Source organism: Rhipicephalus sanguineus, chromosome 4 (assembly GCF_013339695.2).
Source record: "Rhipicephalus sanguineus isolate Rsan-2018 chromosome 4, BIME_Rsan_1.4, whole genome shotgun sequence".
In the NCBI taxonomy this organism is placed as follows: Eukaryota; Metazoa; Arthropoda; class Arachnida; order Ixodida; family Ixodidae; genus Rhipicephalus; species Rhipicephalus sanguineus.
Genome location: NC_051179.1, coordinates 193,672,824 through 193,699,119, shown reverse-complemented (window position 1 = coordinate 193,699,119; position 26,296 = coordinate 193,672,824). Strand labels below are relative to the sequence as shown.

The window sequence follows — 26,296 nt, the reverse complement described above, 5'->3', positions numbered from 1 at the left end:
TTTTCTGCATAATCACAGTTAAATTCTAAGCACTTTTCGTACTGCTGCACCACTTTCTTTAGTCCTGCACAGAAGTTCGCCACCTGGGAATTATTTGATGTTTGAGTTGGTCGGTAAGCATTTTTAGTACCCACCTTGCACACATTCTGTGATATCTGAGCTTTTCAGTTACAATGCACTGCAAATGTAGTGCAGCTGACAAGAGGAAATTGATCCGATAGATGACTAACTGTCAGTCGTTGATCTCATCGCAATAGACCTGTACCGGCCTATGTCACTCACGCCCCGCGACGTAGGTTACGTGACCTCTCGGCGCACGTGCAATGGCGGTGGTTGGCAAAACACTCCCGCTGCCGGCTCAGCGTGGTGCAGTCGCACGGTGTTTGGCGCACGTTTTTTTTTTTTTTTTTTGAACCTTTTCCTTCATCTTTCGGTTCCAAGATTCTTTGTGGTATGTGTCAAAGAACATATAAATGTGTCGTGGACTGCGTGAAAAAAAAATTGCCACGCTGCTGGCTGTTCAACTTGAAGAAGTGAACCCACGTGGTGGTCTGTGCGAGGAACAGCGGCATCGTCTTCGAAAATGTGCCGCGTTTATGTGTCGTGTAGTGTACGTTGAAAGGCAGCGACGATATTAGTTCACCTTTGCGGACGTTGAAACTGACTTGTGTTGAATATTGTGTGTGGTGTGTGCTGTGTGAATAACGATGCATCTTGTTTGCGAAAACATTGGCGCGCGTTGTGTCTAACAGGGCCATTTGCAGTGACCGGTTGTCGACGGAACATCAGGATTGGACATTTTATTTGACGCGATTATCTGCGAGTGCGTACGTCTCAGTGTTGCTGCGTGCAAAAAAAAAAAAGTGCATGAGGTCCAGTCTGAAAGGTGCGACTACGCATGAGCTACCAGCGTGTTTTAGCATTGCCGAAGATGCATACCCAGAACCATACGCGCATCGTCTTTTATTGGAGATGTACGTCTTAATGGAAGCAGTGGAGATTCTTGTTTGTCATATTCTAGTTAGCTTATCTTTACGGCTTGATATTTATGAAGTGACATTCCGAGTTTGTGTACCAAGTCTAAAGGAGAGGAGAAAGTGTGGAAACACGTTGTAGGCATCAGATACAGCGAAGTAACCGCGCAAGAGATTATTTATTGTTAAATTATTGTGTTTAACATCTCACAAGTGCTCAGTGGATTATGAGGAATGCCGTAGGGGAAAACTTCGCTTTAATTTTCGCGGGGATTTGTTAACTTCAACCTAACGCACGCCAATGAGTGTTTCCTTCGCTTTTTTTTAAATTCATCTCCGACCAGAATATTGCGCCGTGAGTGAGAATCTAATCCGTGACCTCGCGCACAGTATCCGCCAATGCTGTATGTACATCGTTTAAAACTGCAGTGCAGATTTCGCGACGGAAATTGAGTACGTTCACATCCATGCCATGCTAATATTTCTCCAAACACCAGTCGTCGTGAAAATGTACAACGTTCGCTTTCGATGAGCATACATTTTTTTATGGCTCTCATACACGACGAGAAAATCATGCGTTGACCTAAGAGAATCGTGCATTATAGGCAGTGATTCTTCCTTTTAACAGCTGTGAGTTCAGAAAACAGCAATTTGCAAAAACCTCTATCGAAGTAATGCAGACGCAGCGCTGCTATGCAGAGAGATCCCGCCGGCCAAACTTTCTTGCCAACCAGCGCCTGCTCCGAAGGCGGGACTTGGGGGCGGGACACTGCCAGTGACGTCACACTGTTTGCAAACAGGGAAAGGTCTATTCCCGGTCCACTTGTAGAACGGTCTCATTGGTCTCGATTCTGGCCCTTCCACTCCGCTCTTTGTCGTGCATATTTGTGCGGCGATTCGTGGAGTCTCAACACCATTTTATGACCTTTCCTTCACTCCTCACTTCATGTTCATAAACTAGGCACAACTCCGCATAAATTTGAGAAGCTGATGATCCTTTTACAAGCAAAAATCGAATTACAGCTCGTACTTCACAACAGGCGTGAGCAACCATTTTCGCAGACATTGTCGTTTGCATTAACCGACAAGCAGACGACTGCTTAGTCAGAACAATAACTTCAGTACCTTCTCGAAGAACTGAACAGATGGCGCTGCACAAAAATTTTCGTTCTGACGTGTAAATACTTAAATATTAGCAAACGGCCCTTACTTTTTGAATAGCCCTCGTATTTTGCCCTTCGGGTTCACTCGGACTAGTCACCAAATTTTTCTTCAACCGGGCTCACTCGGACTCGGACTCACTGAAATTTTTCTCGATCGGACTCACTCAGACTCAAACTCACGAAAACATTATTCACCCAGACTCACTCGGACTCAAACTCGCAGCTTGATCTGAGTCCGAGTGAGTCAGCTTATGAGTGAGTTTGCCGACCTATGCACATCAGTGACATATTATACACATTTCATTAGTATAAGATATTTGATTGGTTTTACATGCTATCATATTCATATTTTCTTTCTTTTTTTCATACATATACATGAAAAATGGTCTATAGATTCAGAATATGCTTACTTCGGCATACATACGCAAAAATGCCATACATTTTAAAGCACCCTTCTTTCTACATAATATACATTCAGAATACATTCTGCACTAAAGAGAAAGCATTGCTGGAGTCATACAATTCTGTTTTAATATCGTGGTTTCCAGCAAGAGAAATAAACAAGAAAATCAACTACGTATACAACTATTGTTAAATGCAAATGCCTGTGGATCTACTATGACGTTAGTTGCTAGAAGAAATGATTTATGATGACATTTAAATTGTTTAGTTTTCAGAGTAAAGTCTATATTCGATTTGTGAAGGCTTAGCAATTGTATTATCTTATAATCAATAGCCTCCTTGCCATAGTTCGTGCATGTTTTCTTGGTTTTCTTAGTTCGTGCGTGTTTTCACATTGTAACGTGAGCAGGCTGTCCACTGAAAGCCCCCGAATGTAGTGTTGTAATTTGCGATGATGTTCTCTTTCTGTTCCTGTTTTCCTAATACACGAAATTATAAAGTGTTGCAATTATTATGAACACTACTTGTTCACGATTATTTGTAAAAATCACTCATGATGTCAGTACAAAATCCAATCAGTTTTGTTGCCTGTGTGATGTCACTTGCCCATGGAACATGCCATGTACAGTGTTCAAAACTCATTTAGCTGAGTCGCTGTCATCTATAGCAGTGCACAGATTTAAAGCCTTACAATAAATTACCCACTTTACGGAGAGAGCTTGAACCAGTCTGCTTATGATCCTATTGACTTGCCCTACTGGTTAAATGCGTTTGTACAAAACTGTCAAGACTGCTTTAGTGTCTCTTTAGCAAAGTGTGCAAAACTAAAAATGTACAATTACAGATGCATTCAAAAATATTCACATCACAAAACTTTTACATGAAGCGACATTAGAACCACAAGGCAAATGTAAGAGTGAGAGATTGAGTGAGTCAGAAGTTTATTCTGCAAAAGTGACTTTTATTTCATTTGTATGTAAAAAAAAGTATTGCTTGTAGGCACTGATCAAAGTGTGTCACAAACGGTGGCACCTCACCTCTTCCACTAAAATAGTCTGTAGTGCCCTCATTGGAGAAAAACCAAGCTGAACAGGGTCAGCTGAATCATGTGGATGCTGCTTGCTAATAAGCAACCTGCATTGCTAGACTTCCTCAATTTCTTCCTCCTTTCTTGGATACCACAGCTTTCTTTGTTATGTGTAGTTGTTCGTGTCCAGAAAAATATCATATGCTTTTATGTTGCATCACTGGTGGCTTCATGTAATCTGTGGGTCATCAGTAACAGAATCTTTTATTCGGAAACTTACCAAATGTTCACAGTTCCTTGCTCATATTCAAAATTTTAGCTCTGCTTTTTTATGTGCGAGTGTTGCCCCACTGGAGAAAATATTTTCTTGCTTTGTTTTGGTTTTTAGGTTGCATCTTCCAGTTCTCTGAATGACAGGTAGATTTAATTTACCTGCAGGAGGCTCATTGCTTATGCGCAGAAAAGCAGAAGTAATTACTCATGTGTAACAAATCAGCAACGCATATTTTTTTTTTAACCAAGCAGTCTGTCAAGCACAAGGTAGGGAAGGTGTATGTCATCGTTCTCCGTCATGCTGCAGACAGGGCGCATGGAGCCAATCATTTCAGCCCTGACCGAGGAAGAAGAGGAGATGTTCCGCAACATGATGCGTCGCGTGCACACCATTGCCAAGGTCAGTGCTCTCTTCCGCATTGTCTCTCTTCCGCACGGTCTGTCAAGGAAATCCGCCAACTCAGGTTTCAGCTTAGTAGATGTCTCCGTGATTGAATTTAAAAAATCCGTAAACAGGGGGTGGGTGCTCGAGCCGACGTTTCGACAAGTGGACTTGTCTTCTTCAAGGCTGGAGCTTGTGGACAAGTGGACTTGTCCAGCCTTGAAGAAGACAAGTCCACTTGTCGAAACGTCGGCTCGAGCACCCAACCCCTGTTTACGGATTTTTTCATCGCATGCTTCCATCTTCCACTTCCTGCCGTTTTTTTTTATTTCCGTGATTGAATGAAACAAGACCACAGCTGAGAGAAAGAGAATGAAGAAAAAATCAACAGCGCATTTGTCACTTCAGGCAAACCACATTAAAATCAAAGTATCAAAATAATATAAACACTGATGACACACTACCCACCTTTAGAAAACAAATCTAATTTTATGTTAAGGACACAATGATGGCACACTGATAGAGGTTTCCTAGCACAGTCATTAAAAAGGGTGCTTCCACTATCTGAAGCTTATCTTTTTGTCTTAGAAAACATTGCTATGAGAAGAGGAGGCGTGGCCTTCTTGTGGTCTTGGCACCAATAACCTTGCAGACCGTCTTGAAACAATAATCTAGGGTCAGTCAGGCTTTGATCACATTATAGGCATTGTTTCCTCAGCCTTTTAGCATTTGTTGAAGACCATCTGGTTCCTTTTATGTTTTACTACATGCAGTGGTTGCATGGACAAATTATGGTTACTGCTATATGAAAGTTGAGTGTCTGACCAAGCCTTGTTTGGTTGGGAAGAACCATTGGTGAAAAAAAAAATTCGGCAGATCGCACGCAATGTGGGAATCGATGTAATGCGAAGCAGCCAGCAAAGAGCTGCAACGAAACGGCCGCCAGCGCTCCATGAGTGTGGCACGTAGGTCATGCTTTACATATGACATGCATGTCATGATTTTTGTGTTGCCACCTGTCTATGTTCGTCACACAGTCACGTCGCTCAATGCCAATTTTGGTGTATATCAAGCTAGCGAAAAGGCCGCCAGCGCACCGTGAGCGTCGCACGTAAGTCATACTGTGCATGACATGCATGTCATGATTTTCATGTTACCAACTGTTATTTGTGTTCGTCACACAGTCACGTCGCGAGATAACAATTTTGGTGTATATCAAGCTAGCGTAACGGCCGCCAGGGCACCATAAACCGAATACAGCAAAAGTGATAATAAGAAATGCACGTGGCAATGCCCCCCTCTGAAAAAGCATTGTCCCGATGCTAAAAAACATTAGAGTCCTCAGGTGCGTTAAGGAGCATAGTACGGTTTAAGGCGTGTGACAATTGAGCCTGTCTGCTGCACCAGCTGTATCGCCGCCGGCTACTAGCGCCACCTACTGCTGCGAGCGGAAGTCGGAGTGAGGAGAACAGGGCTAAGGCAGTGTGAAAGGCATAGAGTTCCATACAATACTTACTAGAGGGAACTCTGGCGCTAGTGTCTATGGGAGCTGCAACGCATGACGCTTCAGCCAGCATGTGAATATAGTGCCTTATACTGGCTAGTGTGCTGAGCGTGCGCTTTGGCGTGGCCACCGCGCTGATGCCTTCCCATAGTCACCGCATGGCGGCGCTGCGACTACTAGGTCCACTACACACCACGACGCGCCGGGACTAGGCGGAGGTTGGACGGTGCAGGCGCAGCGTACAAAGCGATAAGTTTTTTTAAAGACGATAGTCTTTCTTGGGATACTTAAACGGAGAAATTTTGGCCTATCTTTCTGTCTTTCTGTTTGTCCGCACGTCAATCGATTCAGCCACTCGGTCAAAGTTTAACCACTTGCCCAAGGGCCAGCCATCTTGAACGGCTGACTAGGTTCATACTTGTGTACATTGTCGATCTAAAAGCAAACATTACGCATATCTGAGGCGCAACATCACTAGGTAAGTATTAGGTGGTGTGTTCCTTTAATATAAAATGCATACATACGTAATTCTAAAGACCCTAGTTTCTTAAGCTGCGCTGAAAATGCGACTGCGCTGAAACTTGCCTTCCTCCGTGCCCTCTGCACGTGCTGATTGTTGTGTTTCGGTTTCGGTTCTGTATTGCACTGTACGAATGCCATGGGGCGCCGCTCTGGCATTCCTGTTTTACCCAGGCGACGTGTAAATAAGAGTGTGTGAAGAGTACTCGTTGAGTGCGGACGTTTCTTCTGCTTCAGCCCTTCGCGCCAAACCGCGTGTTCGGGCTGGCTGGTGTCCCCGCCGGTCGCGTTGGTCACCGCCGCTTCGCCTGCTGCTGCGCCGGGACTACCAGCCCGCAAAACGGCACTCATGTTTCCCGACGTATTGCCAGATGGCGTCCATATCTCACGCAGTGCCTCTTCTATCGTCTTTAGACGACATTTGCAGCGAAGGATACGCGGCCAATTTTTTCTTCCTTTTTTCCTTTTATTTGTTTTCTATATTGCTCGTTGTGTTGTTGGGGTTGTAGGGATAACCGATGTAAGAACTATTATTTTGCGGTTTAGTGCATCTTTGGTAACACGCGAGTACCGTGCGCCACGGGCAACGTTGCAGTAACGTTGACCACGTGGTGAACGGGGCAGGCGGTAGTTTTAACCCGTAGTAGGGTGTTTGGGTGCGCCTGTTTAGTTATATTAACGGTGTTAGACTGAACTTCGTGTGTTCTGTTCGATGGTCGGGCGGGCGATGGTTAAGCGGACTGGAAAAACCACGGGCGCCTGTGATCTCGTGCAGTGCGGGGAATGCACGCGCTGGTGCTACCTAGATGAGACGGCCTTCACAAGTCTAGCCGACGCTGAGGAGGCGAGCTTCGTGTGCAAGCTGCGCGAGAAAGTAAAGGCGGCCGTGCAGCGCATGGAAGCTTGCATTGAGGAGCTGAATGTGGAGCGAGAACAGAGGATTGAGCTCCAAGCGTGGGGAGGCTACCGCCAGCCTAGTAGAACAAATGGAGGCCGATCTAAGGAAGGAACGGGAAAGGCGGGCCGAGCTCGAAGAGCGAGTAAAGGCGCTTATGGCGCTTGACTCCGGTCCCGAGCAGTGTGAGGCGAAAGGCAAGGGCAACACGGAATCCCAGGCGGAAACAAGGCAAGAAAGGGGACCTAGGGGCTGCAGTGGCACATGTAGGAACAGGCGACAGCAGGCGAAAAAGCTACAGCGATGTGGCATGGCAGTCTTCCGGCGGTACAAAGCAAGGAGCACCGGCAGCGGTCTCGTTATCGCGAGTCGGGGACACTCAGCGAACGGGAGATCAGCGGGCGCGAACAGGATCACAGCAATCGCAAGCCGGAAGCGAACGACTGGACCGTAAAAGGGTCCTAGTGGTGGGGGACCCCGATGTAGCCAGAGTCGAGCAGGGCGTCCTTACGACAGTGAAGGCAGACAGGAGGGTAAAAGTGGAGGCCCAGTCAGGAAAGTGCATGACGGATGCAGGGGCTCGTCATCATTCATGCTGGTCTCAACGATGTCCTGAAGGGAAAGAGCCAGAACCTTCAGAGACAGAGGATGGGGTGCGTAAGCTTCGAGAAGCTTCTGAGGGTGTGCATGTGACCATCTGCACCATCCCAGAAGTCTGGGGGCAATCTGGCGGTATGGAAAGGAGGGTGATAGAGACTGTGTCATCAGAGGTATGAGCCGGCAGCTCGGCTGCAGCGTAATGGAGGTGAACAAAGACGTGTACGAGCCCGGCTTCCGCCCTTTTGCACAAGGTGGCATTCATTACAGTGGTGCCACGGGCAGGAGGGTAGGTAATAGGATGGGTCGCCAAGCCACAGCTTTTTAGGGGGACCCAGTGCCCTGAGGCCACCAGTGTAGACAGATACGATTTCAAAGTGGCACCAATATCCAAGACACGTAGAGTCCGGGGCAGAAGGAATCGACGTAGGCACGAGGGCCGAGCAAATTCAGACGTAGGGTATATTAACATGCAGGGTGGCAGGAATAGGTTGAAGTGGGGAGAGATAGAAGAGCAGCTAAGGGAGGAGAAGCTGATGGTATATGGGTTTGTAGAAACACATCTTAGGGACATGGAACAACCACCTAGCAATCCGGACTACGCATGGGAGTATTGCAATAGAACAGAGGGCAGCAGAAAGGGGGGTGGTATCGGGGCATTTATTCATAAAAGTACAGACTGGCAAAGGGTCAAGCAGGAGCGCAGGGAACATTTGTGGCTAAAAGGGAAAGTGGCAGGGCAGATGACACTCCTGGGTTTTGTATACTTGTGACAGGAGCAAAAGCCAGAGAGGAAAACCAAGAAATGGTGCAGTGCATAGAAAAGGACATTGATGAACTAGGAGAAGAGTGCGAGATAATTATATTAGGAGATATGAATGCGCACGTAGAAGATATGGATGGATATACTGACCCAACAGGCAGAATGCTGATGGATATGTGTGAAAGGCATAATTTAATCATTTGCAACAGTACCGAGAAGTGCGAAGGGCAGATAACATGGGAGGTGGGAAGGCTGCAGTCGACGATAGATTACGCACTGATGTCAGATAGGATGTATGGTAGGCTAAGGGTGGTGAACATAGATGAATATGGTTCCAGAAGCTTGGGTAGTAATCACAAACGTATCAAGCTGAGTTTTGGAAGAGAAATGACAATAGGAAGGAGGCAATATGAGCAACCACAGGGTATTCAGAAAGGCAAATAGAAATAGCAACTAAAGAGATTGAGAAAGTAATCACCGAGGATACTAAAACAGTGTGGACATACACAAATCTAACTGGACTGTTTGAGTTGGAGCTTGCTAAGGTACGAGTCAAATCAACCGGGAAAAGGAGACACAAACCCAAGAGCTGGTGGGATGAGGAAGTTAAGAGAGCCATAGTAAGAGTAAGGAAGCCTCCAGAGAACAAAGGCATGCTAAACAGAGGGGTGTACCGGAAAATGATGTCGAAAGAAAATGGGGTAACTTTTTGAGCTGCAGAAGGGAAGCTTCCAACCTGATCAATGAAAAGATTAGAAAAAATGGGGCTCAATGGATGGCGGAAGTAAACAAAAAGGATAGAAAGGCAGCTGCAAAGTTTTGGAACCATCTCAATTCTCTGAGTAATAAGACAGGCATGGAACAGAGGTTTATAACTACAGTTCAAGGGGTTAGGCTAGAAGGGGATGAGGCAATGGAATTTATAAGAACAATGATGACAGAAAAATTTAAACAACAAGGAAGCGATGCATGCACCCTAACGGATGAGGATAGACCAATTAGCGCAGTGGCTCCACTGGGACAATGAGAGTGGGAAAGGGCAGAGAAGAGGGTTCTTAATAGCACATCAACAGGCCCTGACGGCATCCCAATTATGCTAATAAAGAAATTAGGTCAAAACTCTAAGCACACATTAAGAGAAGCAGCGAGCAAAGCAATAATGGATGGTGAAGCCCCCCATGGGAGGTAACTAAGCCGCATGAGCATGATCTATAAAGGAAAGGGGGACAAAGCTGATATAAACAACTACCGTCCTATAACAGTGACATCAGTAGTTTACAGGCTGGTGATGCCGATCGTAAAGGAAAGACTACAGACATGGGTTGAGAATGAGAGGGTGCTGGGGGAACTACAAAATGGGTTTCGTAAACGAAGGAGGTTGGAGGATAATCTGTTCTCATTGATGCAGTGTATTGAAATAGCAGAAAAAGAACACAGGCCCCTGTGGCTGGCATTTCTAGATATCAAGGGAGCTTACGATAGTGTGATTCAAGAGGACTTGTGGGGAATACTGGACACACTAGATGTGGAAGATGGAATAACTAATCTTTTAAAGGACATCTATAAAAGTAACAAGGTAGTTATAAAATGGGAAAAACAGGTATCCGAACCTATAGAGATACAACGCGGGCTTCGACAGGGGTGTCCCTTGACACCTCTGTTATTTATGCTGTATCTACTAGGATTAGAAGCTAAATTAGAGGGGAGTAGACTCGGCTTCAGCCTCTCTTTTGCCAAGCAAGGAAAACACGTTGAACAGTCATTACCGACATTGATGTATGCAGATGATGTAGTATTAATGGCCAACAACAAGGAAGATCTGCAGGGATTGATAGACATCTGCGGTAATGAGGGAAATAGGTTAAATTTAGGGAAAAATCGGCAATCATGATTCTTAATGATAATGAAGGCAGTGAGCATAAGATACAGGAAGTCACGCTGGAGATAGTGGATAAATACAAATATCTGGGCGTATGGATAAACAACGGGGCTGAGTACCTAAGGGAGAACGAAAGATACGTAATGACTAAGGGCAACAGCAATGCAGCGTTAATGAAAAAAAAATTACGCCATCTCCCGCTAAAGGGGACCATGAGGCGATGCGAAGCCGGAGCACTTGCACGATCGCGTTCCGTTGGCGTTCGTTGGGCATGCTACCGACCTCGTGTCGTGGAACGCGAAGAGGGACGCTACGCGCGTCGTGTCTTCCATCTAGCCTGGCCGTTAATTCTCACAGGGCGAGCGGGGAACGCGGTCGACAGGCGGGCGAGAGGGGGGGCGGGGGCAGCGTAGGAGAGGAGAGAGAAGGGGAGGGGACGCGCATGCGCTCGAGCTCATCACGGCGTTGTGCAGGAGAGAATTTCGGCATGTCTAGCCCGCGTTTCAGAGGAAGAGTGGAAAGGGGGATGGGAGAGGGAAGGTGGAGAGGGTGAGTGGAGAGGGGTAGAGGGGAAGGGGAATGGTGAGGGGAAGTGGAGAGGAGGTATGTGGAGAGGGTATGCGCATGCGCAGTGATGGTGGTCACGCCGCACACCACCACCACCGCCGGATTGAGCTCGACCTTAAGGTACTTCGCATCTAAAATAGGGCACTGTAGAACTACAGTAGGTATGACGTTGTGAGAGGGATTTGGAAAGGGGTAATGGTCCCAGGTTTGATGTTCGGCAATGCGGTCTTGTGCATGAGATCAGAGGTTCAGGTAAGATTGGAAATTAAACAACATGGCATAGGTAGGCTTGCTTTGGGAGCACACGGGAATACCCCAAATCAGGGGGTACAGAGTGACATGGGATGGACATCGTTCGAGGGCAGGGAAGCTAGCAGCAAGATAGAATTTGAGGAGCGATTGAGAAAAATGGGAGAGGAGCGTTGGGCTAGGAAAGTTTTCAGCTACTTGTACATGAAGAATGTTGATACTAAATGGAGGAAGCGAACTCGAAAATTGTCAAGCAAGTATTTAGACAACAGCAGAATACCAAGCCAAAAGGAAACATCGGTTAATAAGAAGGTGAAGGAAACAGAGAGGGACATGTGGAAAATTGGGATGCTTACGAAATCATCACTGGAGACGTACCGAACTTTCAAGCAGGAAATTGCAAAAGAAAAGATCTACGATAATTCTCGGGGTAGTTCTCTGTTGTTTGAGGCCAGGACGGGAGTATTGCGGACCAAGACGTACCGAGCCAAATACGAAGGCACAGACACGTTATGTAGTGCGTGTGGAGAGGAGGTTGAAACAGCTGAGCATTTGATAATGTTCTGTAAAGGGCTTTACCCTATATACAGTCCAAGATAATGGCGCGGAATTTTTCAAAGCATTGGGGTTTAGGGACAGTGAAGGCAAAATAGACTTTAAACGAGTAGAAATAACCAGGAGGAGGCTAACCGATTGGTGGCTACAATCAAGGCACGAGTGAAATGTAATCCTTCAATACATAGTGATAGTACTTAATTTTATGCCGAGGTGGCGTGAGCCACCGCCCGATCTAAAGGGCACAGCCGTATCCATCCATCCATCCACCGCGCGTCGGCGGCTCCTGTGCTTGCAGCTGCGTAGCACGGCGCTTTCTGCTGCGAATACAGTGTTCTTCGTTCCTTTTAACACAGTGAAAACACTCAATCGGAAGAAGGAAATCTTATTGCCAAATTAATGCCTGCAGAGAATCCTCAACTGTTTGGGCACTAGAAAACGACGAAGCGTTTCACACGTACCTCACGTCGTCTGCTAGTTTTCGCGACTCTGTGCTTCACCACCAAAGCGAAGTAGAAAAGTCGCAATTAATATACTACGACACACCCAACTTGCCAGTCGAAAACAATCAGCTAAGGTTGACACGTTAGACGCAAAAAATCGTGAAATCGTGCCGTAAGGATGGCTCACGGCAATTTCGATCGCGATCAAGTCCGACTCGGATTCTTCGCTGCTACTCGTGAACATTCGCTGGCGATTTTACTCGCAGCTGGGTGCTTTGCAGGGCCAGTTGGTACATCTTATTCCGTTGAAAACAGCGCGAAGACAAGACGAAGGCTAAGGAACAGCGCTTGTGTTCCTTAGCCTTCATTCCGTGTTCGCGCTGTTTTCAGCGCAGCGATACTACTCGAAGTCGATCAAGTCAACTGAAATTCGTGCCTCTCAGTCGCGGTCATAGTTTATTATATTAGCGGCGCATCACACTCGGTAGGATGCACCATCATGGACTTGCAGAGTGTAGCATGCGCCGTCAGATCGGTGGCTACGATAATTCTCGCGAGCAGATTTATCCGCAACGGGTCGCAACGGGACAGATCCGCAACGGGTCGACAGTAATCGCAAATTCCCGTGTAACGCTGGTATTACACAAATACAAATATTACACACGTTGCCATGGTTTTAAACAAATACTTCTTGCAGACATTATGACACTAGCTTTTGCACTTTGTTTGCTTCCACAAACAGGATGCATTTTGCTCATCCAGTACTGCAGATATCAGCATGTGCCCCATACTTTCGGATCGGTTGTTTCGATGTTTCAGCTGTGCCTACTGCATTGTTGTACTACGTAAGTCTGTAAAGCATCGTTTATACACAAATGAAGGGTGGGGTGGGGTCACTTTCACTGTTCTGCGTTTTCCAGCATGGCATCCGTATTTTCTAGACCACTTGCGGGGAACACAAGCCAGTCTGAATAGGATTCACTACCCATGCGTTTTATTTGAACAGCACTGCTCACTTCACAAAAAAACATTACGAATGTGTCTGGAGCTTGAATTTTATTTTAACAGAAGGAAAGGTAAGTTCAAAGAAACCGAACAGGGGACATTAGTCAAGATCGACACCTCAATTAGATTATTTCATTAGTGTAGCATTGTGATTGTCTGAAATATTGCCTGAAAAAATCGAGTGCAAGGCTGCAGCACTGGATGAGCAAAATGCATCCTGTTTGTGGAAGCGAACAAAGTGCAAAAGCTAGTGCCATAATGTCTGCAAGAAGTATTTGTGTAAAACGAGCGTGTGTAATATTTGTATTTGTGTAATACCAGCGTTACACGGGAATTAGTTACGCGGGCTATACACCTTTGCGACAAGCGTCGCCGCCTGCCGGCGAAAGTTGGCAGGCATCACCGGCCCTGCCACCGCCTCCCATAGGAAACCTCCTCCGCTCAGCACACTAGCCAGTATATTCTAGGCACTATAATTGGTCACGGATTTGTCTAAACTTGGTTCTTTCGGCTCCGTTTGGCTCCGCGTCGCCTGCGTCCGCTTTGTCGCAAAACAAAGTTCAGCAAAAGTCAGCAGTTTCACTTCACCGCTTTAACTTCTTTAGGCTCACTGATTCAAATCTGGTCACGAAGTTTACAACGATCTATTCTTTTATCCGAAAGAAAACCAAAACGTAGCAATAAACAAAGCCACAAGTGCGTTCGAAGCCCACAAGTGCGAAGACTAGGCAAAGCCGTGTACTACCCATCATTCCCATTGTGGCTGAACGATCGCAGCGCCAGAGTCCCCACTAGTTAATTTTAGGAAACTCTGTGGTGAAAGGAATAAACCATACTTTCATACAATAACCTAGAGAGGAAACTGGCGCTGCGATCGTTCAACCACCATGGGAATGATGGGAAGTACAGGCTTCGGATTGGATCTCATTAGCTAGCGAACTGTGTACGGATCTTTTTCTACAGTTCCAGTTTCGTTCTTTGCGAGGCGTGGGCAGTGGGGTGCGTTGCAAAGCACTCAAACAGTGCCTTTGTTGTTCAAAGAGGCTGAAGACCGCTAGGTTTCTTCGTTTGCTGCCACGTTGCAGCTTCACAGGTTGTATTTGACAGTTTTAGTAAAGCGTCGTGCACTCACCGCGGCGCATAGATGTAGCGTCCCATGCCAGTGCAAAAAATTGCATAGAGTTTACGTTTTGTGATAAGCGCTACTTGTCAAAACTCATTCAAATCGGCTGCAAAACGACGGCGAAGCTAAGTAGACGCACCGTCACGCTCATCTGATTTGACTTCACAACAAAACGAGAGATGCGTTGGGGGCAGGCCAGTTGGACAGACGCATCTGGCATCGCAGCAGATGATGCGTTCAGTGTTTCTCACTCAATACGGTGCTGTTATTTCCATAAATAGATAATGCGTACTTTCGAAGCAAAGACAAGCGTGCTTGTTTTAAGTGTTGTAAAGAAAATAATTCATTATATTGTGATGCCAAATCTGAAACACAATTGCAGAGCGATGCATACCCTGGTGGTTGAATTTGACCAGGTTTCACTTCCATCTCACGGTCATGCAAACTTTTTGCAATAAGTTTTACATACAAAAGAATGAAGCAAGTTTTAATTAGAAATAACTTCATACCGCTTTGTTTTACACTCGGCAAACAAGCTTCGTGAATCTCAAGAACCTAATCCATCCGAAGCAAATCTGAAGCTTGTACTTCCCACCATTCCCGTGGTGGTTGAAGCGCCGCTCAAGGGCTGTGTTCCAATTCTGGACAGCATCGTAGACAGTCTACGCTTACAGCTTAGAAGACAGCATCGAGGTCATGTTGTCCGACAAATGGAACGCGTCTAGAAGACGTCTGCGCGACGTGATGCCACCTCGCGTCGAGAAGAGAAAGCTAAGAAAAACAAACCTAAATGTTTTTTTCTTTACCCTCTTTCGTGTTCAACCCTATGAAAAAATTAACGTAGCTTACATTTAGCGCCTGGAAAAGCGCCTACTGGTGTACAGACAACCATACCGGCGAGATCCGAGCTACGCGAGCATTGCGCTGAGCCGCCATCTTGTTTGGACAGCAAAGTAGCCTGCATCGTTTTTCTCTTTCTCGAAGCTGTCTATTTTGCCGGCTACGTGAGAATTGGAATGGGACTTAAGATGGCCGCTGTCCACTTAGCTGTCTATAATTTAGCCGTCTACGGTGAGTATTAGAACACACCCAAGTACAGTGTACTAGAATAGGGGTAGTGGGCTCAGACCAGAGCTGGGCAGAGATACTCAGAAAAGTATTCCGGAATACAGATATCGAGATACATGAACTGGAAGCCTAAAATAGAGATACTGAGATACATTTGCCTTTAACGTACTTTTGCAACAAGACGAAAAAAGTATTCCGGAATACAGTTACAGCGATACAGATACTGGAATACTTTTTTTATTTCAAGGATGCATACTACGCAGACACCTATTAGTGCAGCATAATATTGTAATTAAAGTTACAGCGCATCGAAACGTTCAGTTCATTTATTTATTTATTACAGTACCCTCAGCGCCATTAAGACATTGCAGGGGAGGGGGGGCGGACAAAGTACATAATTAGTAATAATGACATAATTACAAGTATCAATTGCAATAAAAAGTAAACTCTTTAACAGCAACAGTAACAAGGATTGGACACCGAAATCGACATACTTGGCGAACAAACTAAGCTATGCTAGAAATAGCACACTTTAAGCAAATCACTCGAATCACTAATGAACACCAGTGAATTGAGAAAAAGCACACATTTATTTTGAAGATCTGCTTTCCTGAGAAGGTTGCTGTGTAGGCTTCTCAAATGGGCTGTCTTCCAACAGCTTCGGTTCAGCCTCAGCACAAGACTCACGAAAGAAAGTCTGTCTACCGCTGAAGGCGAGCACAAATTCGTGTTATAGTGAATAAATACCGCCTTCATAGCCGGATAGCCCTGCAGCGTGACGATATCTCTTCTCGGGTCATCTAGATACCGAAACACTTCCGCCCTCACTTGGGTTGTTCTGACTGTTCAGAATCCGAAGACGGTCCCCATCTTCGGAATCCTCAGCCGTCTGACCCTGTCGGCTTCAATGAAGCTGTCACCACCACCGACGCTACCAGCACCCATTTCAGAAAGCCGCAACAGGCGAAGTCGGCTCCAGCGGTGGGGGAGCCTGCTACCACAAAAGACCGTTTCACGCATGTAATCAATTAGGAACGCACCCTGACATTGGAGAGGTGGCTGAAAGCGCGTCAAAGATAGCCATCTTCTAGTCACTTCCGCCGCGACTACGGGAACTGCTTTTGGAAGTGCCGCCGCTTTGAAAACTGAACGCACGCGAAGCATTGCAAAGCCTGTTCCAAGGCGGTATCCGCGCGGGGGGTCGCGAAGTAATGGCTTGCCACCCGAAAAAAATTAGGCGTGCTGCACTGACCTTGAGTGTCAGCGACTTTCGTCGGTAGAGGCCGACAACACTGTCCCCGCGATTCTGCCGTCTGCGGCGTCGGGCGCTTTACCATATGGACCATTCTGTGCTTGAGGGGAAACCATCGCAGCCCTGTCTGTCGGTGACCGGCGGCGCGCCTTTGCTTGTCTTGGCACAAAAAAAAAAAACGTCATTCCCCCATTGGAAACACGCCTCAACTCATTTCCGACACAAAAAAAAACAATGTAACGAGATACCCGTGTCCTGCATAGTATCGCAATACAGGCGATACATCGTAAATGTATTTCACTACTGAGGTACAAATACATTTTTCAAATGTATCTCGATACAGAAATACAGATACTCAAAAGTATCTGAAATACTATCGCGATACTGCCCAGCCTTGGTAGGGTGGCTAGAAGGGGAGGTGTGATGACCGGGCGGCAAAAGTTGGCCGCCATTCGCGTGAATGCCGTAGGGCGGCGCTGTCGTCAGGGGCGCCGTCAGCGAACGTGGCCGTTCCCCGTTCTCGGCAGGGATCCAGAACGCTTTAGTGGAAATGCGTTACCAAATTATATGAAACTTTAGGTGATAATGCAGTTCCTTAGTCAGCGCAGAGCTTGTGTTGCGCTACTGTTATCATGCGGTTTTGAAATACGGGGTACAGAGCCGAGTTTTGTTCCGACGGAAAGCAAGCAGGCCTCTTAGAAAGCCGTATTGAAGCACTACTACTGGGAGAGCGGGGCTTAATTATGCTCCAATGCGCTCTGATCGTTTTATTCGTGCGCCTCATTACGTGTGAAAGCAGATAACTTGATTTACGCCAACCAAATCAGGATTAAACCACGGTTTTCTTTAAATATGAATATGGCGCTTTTCTTTAAATAATTAAACCATGGCATACATTGCAATACAACGTTCGGTAGTCTTTTCAAATAAATGCAACATGTTACTAGGTAAAGAAACTTTACTGTGTGCAACAGAATTCACTTGATCGTTTCCGTGGCTTGTCTCACATCAGGCAAGGCTTTATTCTTTTGACTTTTTTGTCATTCATTTTTCTGAGTTTTTGTCGTTCATTCCGCTGTTTGCGCCAATGCTTTGCGCAAACAGCGGAATTCTCTTGAAGTGGTTTGTCAGCCCTCGGAATGGCGCGAGTCATGGGCACGTTACCAGTAAAAAGTAAGTGTTACAGTTACCTAAGCCAAAAAAGTAACTCTGTTACAATTAGTTACAGCTAGAGTTTCCAAAAGTAACCTGTTACATACTCCGTGTGTGTGTTCCTATTCTTTGTCCGTGTCTTATTCGCGCCTTAAAACTTCAAATATGTTAAACCAACAAGCCCAGTCTGCCATTCTTATAACCTGTTACAGTTACTGTGAAAAAGTAGCGTCATTACTTTTTCGTTGCTGTATAAAATAAGTAATAGATCACAAAACAAATGTTTTATTTATTTATTAAAAACATACGAAGGCATGCGGGTAGTCAAAATTGCACGTATAGTAAACTCTAGACGAAGGAAACCTAAAAGGGGGCGAACACAATTAAGGAATCGTTGTGTACGCCTTATGTTGTCGCATCAGAAAACGCCCTAGAATACTGTAACTGGAAAACGTGGTTGATGCACTGGGACGACAGCAGTATCCTAGGACGCTTATTAACGATACCCAGAAATGCATGCGAAGAGGAACAGGGAGTGCGTGACGAGTGAAGACTGCGTCCATTGTGTGTATTCGCTATGTTCAAGGTGTATCAAACCCTGTTCGGAGAGCTCTGCATCCGCTGGGCATACAAACCGTTTTTAAGCCCCATTATACCTTGGGGCATGTGTTCACGCGAAAGCCAGACCACGGGGGGGGGGGGGGTGAAGAAAACTCCTGAAATCGTGGTTAATTTGCCGCAACGCATCGGCTTGCAACAACCTGAGGATGCAACATGCATAGTAGGCGAAACATCTGTGTCATTTTGTTAATAATGGTTGTGTCAAGTCGGAGTCAACCTTTTACAATCAGTCCCAAAGAGGTTTTAAAAAATTGTTTCGCTAGTGCACGGTATTGCTTCCTCTCGTCAGTTTCGCGCGCTGCTGCTTTCTCGCTACACTGTGCAAAAAAGTAAGTGTTACAGTTACAAGTTTCTCTAAATTAAAAGTAACTAGTTACAGTCATAAGTTACTTAAGAAGTAACTAGTTACCAGTAACGCGTTACTGCCCAAGACTGCGCGTGCCCACTTCAAGAACAGTTCTTGGGAAGTCGGTGCCCAGAAAAGGGACATTTTTCACACGCTGGCACGAAGCACCAACGCTGAGTTTTTTTCTTTGAGGTAGACGGCATCTTTGCCAGCACACAGCACTCATGAATCAACAGCACACGCCAACAGTTCGCAGCAAATTACACAATAACTACAAACCGCCGGCCAGGCGTTGACAGCCGGATTAGCCTCTCTCCGCGGAAACGCTGACGGCGCCCCAGATGGTAGCGCTATGTTGTGCCCTAGCGGCGATCACGCGAAAGAGGACCACCCTCTCCTATGGCTGGCCGCCGCGCTCAGCACACCTCCCCTTCTAGCCACCCTAGCCTTGGCTCAGACACATGCGCCGCCTGAGGCACCTCATGTTGCCTCCGAGTGATGGCGCCACTAGCATTTCCTCTTGAAAGGTCATGCGGTTTTAACACGAAAGTGTTTTATGCCAGGGTCCACCAAGATTTTCATGACGTATTTCCGTCACGGAAGTACGTCACGGAAATACGTCAGCAAAGTGAACGCCATCAAATGGCAAAGAAAGAAAACTAAGAAAAAGTTCCGTTGACAGGAGTCGAACCCATGACCTCTCGGTCCGCTACGATGGCCGGCGGGCGTTTAGCCCACTGAGCTACCGCCAAACACATTACGGAGGCTTCATGAACGCGCCTTTTATCTTTCACACTTTCCTCTCACAGTACTCTTGCATGGATGTATGGATGGAGGCTATGAGCGTCATCTTTATAACGGTGTGTTGACGTGTGCCACCAGGCAAAAAACATGGCTGATCCCTCTGTCATAGGAATCGGTATAACACGAAAGTGAAACGTGTCTTCACAGACGTAGTTGAGCGTTTGTTGTGCATTCTTTCGCCCCAAGCGCGAAAGAATTAATGCTACAGCATCAAATTGTAATGTTACGCGAAGAACGGCAAGCCGCTCGAAACTTGCAATGCGCTGCTCAAGCAGAAAGGACGCGCGGAACGAACATACACAGCATGAGCGCGAACTGTCACAGTTGTAACTTATTTCTGTGTGAGCAGCGCGCTCCTTTCGCAAAAGCGGCCGCCGCAGTGAGCGAGGTGACCTTCGTGCTCTCAACGGAAACTTGCAGGCAGAGCGCAAGACGTACAAATCACCGAGATCACGAGATAAGCGCCCGCACGACCGACCACGCCCTGTCGAGGCGCGCGCTAATCCGCGTGGGGGCGACTTTTACAGCGCGCTCTTCGAGCCCTTCGCGGCATCTCGCTAGTGATAACGAAAACACGCTGTGCCGCCGACCTCGTGAGTACCGCTACCGGCAGATGGTGTACATAAGTAGCTCGCCGTTAGCATAGCAGAGAACATGCCGTCTGTGGCGGAGTCGTTTCGCGCTGCGCGCTGGCGATCGAGAGGTCGTAAGTTTGACTCCCGGTGACGGAAGTTTTTCTTATAGTTTTTTCTTTGCCATATGTTAGTCTTTATATTTTACAACGTCATATCTGTGACGGAAATGCGTCAGTGGAGCCGTGGTGGACCCCGGCATAAAACACTTTCGTGTTTAAAAAACGCGCCATTGCTGCGACCGTCCCATTCGGCGCGTTTCCAATAGAAGTGTAATTTCGTGTAAAGGAGCACTGACACAAAAATTTTGCGCCTTGTTTTTTTGTTGCAATAGAAAGCTTATGATCCGCTTATCACGGCTGCAAACCTCGTTTGCGCGAGTGCGCGACGGTTATTTATTTGGAGACGTGTTTAGAGCGCCCAGTCGCAGTTTCGGTTTCAAAGAGCACCGAGCTATGCAGCATCCTCCGGGGAACGGGATAACACTGCTGACCACGTGAACACGCAAAATTGTGACGTAGGCGGCGCGCGAGCGTGGGTGCGGTGGGCGCCGAACCAGGTCAAGTGGCGCCAGCTATGGAGGATTAGAAATAACTAACAAACGCGTAATCTATGTCCTCCGAGCATTCGGAAGCGCCCATCTCGACTCGCTAAGCTTACAGCATCGATTATTTGACTATGGCTCTCAAAAACGGCGCCGAATCGGGACGAATACATTGCTGTCGAAGCTTAAGGACATGAATCTAAAGCAAATGGAAGCATCAGTTCGGAACTTACACGTTACAGAGCGCACGGCGGCCACTTGATAGATTCGAAGTGGACAACCGCTTTTGGCAGTGCTGCCATGTTTTTCGGAGGCGCGAATGCCTCGCCGGCGAAGCTTGCCGTGCAAGTTGGACAGCTCTCGCGCGTTCGGCGACGGCCGACGTTCTGCGGCATCGCGCCGTTGCGGCAGGCTTGCCGCTAGCGTGAGCGGGCCATAACATCTGCCAACGGGCACGACGAGCGAACAGCGGAAGAGAACACAACTAGCACACGCAAAGCCGCAGGCATGGAGGAAGAAATGGCAGGTAGCACGGCACAAGCGCAAGGGCACAACCAGCCACCAGCCAACAGAAACTCGTGACGTAGGTTTGTTTACACATCCGCCGCGTTGATGTCGGCGCATCTCGCTCAGTCGCGCGGCATGCACTTTAAAATTGATTTTAAATATGTTCTAGGCTATATTGGCCCTTGATATTTCGTAGACGTTGTGTACGGCTCCACATACATCTATTTCACTCATTATCTCGCCTTCGAAATTTTGTAATAAAAGTTGTTTTCATTCATTCATTCGAAATTTTGTGTCAGTGCTCCTTTAACACACCGCGAGGTGGTGGTTTCAGCGTTGCTTCAGCCCAAGCCTCGCTCATAGCGTCCATTCATATCGAAAAAATCACAGCATATCCACGGAGTGAATGATGATGAGTGGGCGAAGCTGCGGAGGTTCATCGGTAAACCGTGAATCTTCCGTGAATTCTGCCCAGTACAACACCGACGTGAGATCGGGCGCGTTTATACTAAAGGTTCGATGAGTTATGACGACTTGCAGCTCACTTTAATTTTACATGTACGCTGTGAATTTTCATTGTTTAGAAAACCATTGCTTTAGAAAAATCTGGCGTCTTTCGTTAAAGGGGCCCTGCGACACAATTTGAGCATGTCTTTTTCATCGGTTCTTAATTCTGGCACTGTGGAATGCACCGATATTGTTGCGCAAGTGGCAACGCCGAAATCGAAGCGGTTATAATTTTAATTCACGGGATAAACTACCTTGATTTCGCACTATGGCGACACACATCGGCTATTTCTGTTACAGGAAGTGGCGTGATGTCATGTGACGTGCAATATTCATATGGTGGTAGCTAGGCCATATACTACGGAGGTCTAAGAGGAGCAAAACCCCTTTTTATGCTTTCTCAGAAACAAATGATTCCTGTTTCTAACTGATATATTTTCAAAACAACGAACACGACGCTAGGTGCGTTGTGGAATGGTAATCAAACGATACTCTTCCGCGTTTTGTCTTTTGCGGCATCGAGCGACACCGGCCACACCGGCACCTGCGAAACACGCAATGCTCAATTCGGCGCGATGCTGTCAACGAAAAAAAAAAATAAAAAATTCTAAACGCTTACCGGCCGACGCCTTCCGCGTCATCGGGCGTTAGCGTTTCGTCTGGGCCCATGGAGCCATCCTCGCGTTGCGCGGGGCTCAGCGACGCACTTTCAATGTGCAATGGCGTGCACGACATGCAATCAATCACTGCGTCGCAAGAGCTCGCACTCGAGGTCTGTTAGGTCTTCCAGACTCATTTTGTGCACTACACGACAAATCATGGGAGCGTCTGCTAGCTGACGGACGTGGTTTGTCGTAAGCATGGTAACAACGCCGTCAAAAAGAGGTGTAGCAATGTACTGTGTGAAGGCCACCATGAGGTGACATTTCCGGTATGTCTTTATAAGACGCGCGCGGTGATTGGAGCCGGTCTTTGACGTCAGCGGGAGAGTGAAATCCGAAAAAAACGTTTCTCGTCGTCGTCTGCTTGAGTTTTGAACTTTGAGGACTAATAACTTCACTTTTCGTGCACCAATTTGCATAATTCTTTTTGCGTTCGTCTCGGCATTCATAACTACACGCATTTGCGGTGCTAAATAAGGCAGTCGCAAAAGTGTCGCAGGGCCCCTTTGCTTTAGAAACATCTGGCGTTCTTTTGTTTTGCTTTTACAAAACATCTGGCGTCTTTCGTTGGTTTATTTCATCAATCAACGGCGTTTTGAACAAAATTTTTATTGTTTAATCACGCACAGGAGAAATCTCACCAGGCACTACCTTGGAGGTAAACAATGGCTGCTAATGGGAATGAGAGACAGAAGAAGTCGGCTTTTAGCTAACACTTACACTTCTACTAACGTTTCCTACTGGAACATGCCAATGGCTGCTAATGGGGAATGAGAGACAGAAGAATTCGGCTTTTAGTTAACGCGCACGCTGCGAATTTTTTATTGTTCAACAACGCACAGGAAAAATCTCCCACCGGCACCACCTTGGAGGTCAAAGCGTAAGACTTGTTACGGACTACGACTACGACTACTACTACTACGACGACGACGACTACGAGGGACGAACGGGTGCCGCCTTAAGGAGCTTCGCCCCTAAAATAGCTCTTCGACGCCCACCTGGCTGTCGCACCGCGTTCCCCGCTCGCCCTGTGATAATTAACTGCCAGGCTAGATGGAAGACACAACGCGCTTAGCGTTTCTCTTCGCGTTTCACGACGCTTTGGAGGAGTGCATACCGAGTATCAGTGTTTATTATGTGCTTGTTGATGCCATATGTGCGCGGGATTCACCATATGCGGTGTCCACGTATATGTTAAGAACTTCAGCTACCGCAAGGGTTAAGTCATGATCATGGGCGTTAGTCGTCGATACGGTGATATGTCACTAGGCGTCGACGTGAGGGAATCCCCATCAGGCGGTGCTACATCTTCCAAACAACAATAGATAATATACAAGCTCTGAGATACCAGTGCACTAAAGCAATGAACTACTTCTGTGAGGACACGGTTCACTTTCGCGTTACCGATTCCTATCACAGAGGGATCAACCATCTCTTTTACAAGTTTCGCGGCTACGCTAGGCGGGCGTTGCGGGTTGTTTTAGCGGACTGTGTAATTATAAACAAGTGCACCTATCCATACGCTGCCGCTATGATTGCAGCTCTGGCTGGAGAGATGTCGGCTGCCTCCCCGAGAGCCGCTATTAAGTGATGTTTTGTCAACAAATTAGCGCGACGTTTGCACCTGTTTATGCATAGCTCTATCAGGCATTTTCCAACGTTGCATGCGCCTTGAACGCATGCTCGACGCCTGCCAAGCGTTGGCGGTGACCGAAGTCGACGGAACTCGCCAGTCAAGTTACGAGAAACGGTGTGCTTTTCGCATAAGAAAACGCTTCACATGCACGTGAAAGTGCACATTGTCAGAAAGATAATAAAAAGCATCCGCAACATCCGTTTTATTTGTGGAAAATTACTTCCTTGAAATTTCAAACAAGCGCAATTCCAGCTGTTAAAGTAAAAATGGATACATTCGAGCAAAACTTTCTTGTGACGGCGCATTGCTAAACGACTTTATTTTCAAATATTTCTGCAATTTAAATTTTTTATGAACAGCATTGGCCTAAAGATTACACAGAAGACATCCAGCAAACGCAAAAACACTCTAAGAACGAACTGTTTAGATTCCAGAAGTATTACAAATTTTTGTTCTAAAATAGTGTGGCAGTACATAATGTCAACTTTTCTTTCTCAACAACAACATTTACATAACAAGCACGTATCTGCTGCGAAGGCATCTGTAATTTTTCGAGCAGGCTTTCTGCTTCTTCCTGGCAACTCAAACAACGTTGTTCAACAAATCTCCACCTGATGTACACCTTGGAGCGCGCATGAAATACATGCTTTTTCCGACACCACAGTCGTTTCTTCGCATAATGTCGAAGTGCAATAAAGTACCAGAAAGCAATGGAAAACAAAATTAATGCTACGTCTAGCACTAGGAAGGTGTTGAGGTGGAAAAAAAAAGTTCAGATAGTTCCGTACGTCATCTGAGCAGACTGCTTTTTGTGCTTCTTCGCTAGCGCAAAATGTATATGCTTTATTCGATTTTGTTGCTGCTGGTCGTTTGGTCACTTTGTCGCTTCCTTTGCTCCAGGGTTTGGGAGTCCTTTTGCTAAGGTACGCGGGGTGATTCGGATGGATCGTCGGAACAGCGTCTGCCGACAGCGTTGGTCTACCACGAGGAATGCTATCTCTTTGCCATCAATTATATGAATGTAGTCCCTGATTACTTAATGCAGCTCAAAACGCAATTCCCACACTGCACACGTTTCATCAGGCTGCTTAGCCTTGAGGGACGTTGAAAAGAGACGCCTTCGGCGCGCCCTTGACACGGCTGTAAACAGTATGGCAACCAGGCACAATAGAGTGATTGTGCCGCTAGTAGGCATACTTGCTTAGCATACCTTAGCATAAACACGTCAGCGGAAAACGAATACCGCGGTGGTTGTTGATGAAAACCACTGAACCTCTCAATAGCACCAAAAACCGATCGACTTGCCGCTTCGTTTTAGCACCTGTGCAGCAAGAAAGCGGCAGCGGCAGAAGGATAGGAGCGCGAGAAACTTCAAGCGGAAACTGCTGCAGCGCCCCTAGCGGCTCCCAGTACCGGCGACATAAGCGGCTTCAGAGCGCCACCTGCGTAGCATAGGGCTGAGAGCACACTACCCCCTTCTAGTACACTGTAGCTCAAGTAGAGTGTACTAGAATATTTTGAGTGGCGCAACCGGCTGCCGTGGAGCGGCCCATTTTGTGTAGAAAATGGCGGCGGCGCTGCAGTCGACTACTCTTGAAAGCGTCCCCCGGCATCGCAGGCGGCTGCTTGCCGGTGCGTTTTCAGAGGCGGCGAGGTAGAACAAAGGGAATGTAGAAATTAACGCTCCATCGCAACTGAATTACATTAACGTGCCCGCTACAACTAATATGCCCCTGGCAGGCTCGAGTTTTTTTTTTCTTTCTTTTTAGGAGCGAAGCTCCTTAGGCTCGAACCCCGCCGTCGCCATCCATAGAGTTTCCTACAATACTTACTAGAGGGAACTCTGGCGCTAGTGTCTATGGGAGCTGCAACGCATGACGCTTCAGCCAGCATGGGAATGATGGGTAGTACACAAATTTGTCTAAACTTCGTACTTTCGGCTCCGTTTGGCTCCGCGTCGGTTGCATCCGCTTTGTCGCAAAACGAAGTTCAGCAAAAGTCAGCAGTTTCACTTCACCACTTTAACTTCTTTAGGCTCAGCGATTCAAATCTGGTCACGAAGTTCACAACGATACATTCTTTTATCCGAAAGAAATCCAAAACATAGCAATAAACAAAGCCACAAGTACGTTTGAAGCCGCAAGCACGAAGACTAGGCATATTTGTGTACTACCCATCATTCCCATGGTAGCTGAACGATCGCAGCGCCAGAGTCCCCTCTAGTTAATTTTAGGAAACTCTATGT

The 26,296-nt window shown here is 46.8% G+C and overlaps 1 protein-coding gene across 1 annotated transcript in view; it reads left to right on the top strand.

Annotated features, from left to right (window-relative positions):
• The window catches only part of LOC119390992 (proline dehydrogenase 1, mitochondrial), a 424,578-nt gene that overhangs the window by 324,493 nt on the left and 73,789 nt on the right, over positions 1-26,296 (top strand). The window contains exon 8 of the mRNA XM_037658697.2: positions 4,147-4,239. Coding sequence (XP_037514625.1) covers positions 4,147-4,239 — 93 coding nt within the window. The remainder of the gene's footprint in view (positions 1-4,146; positions 4,240-26,296) is intronic.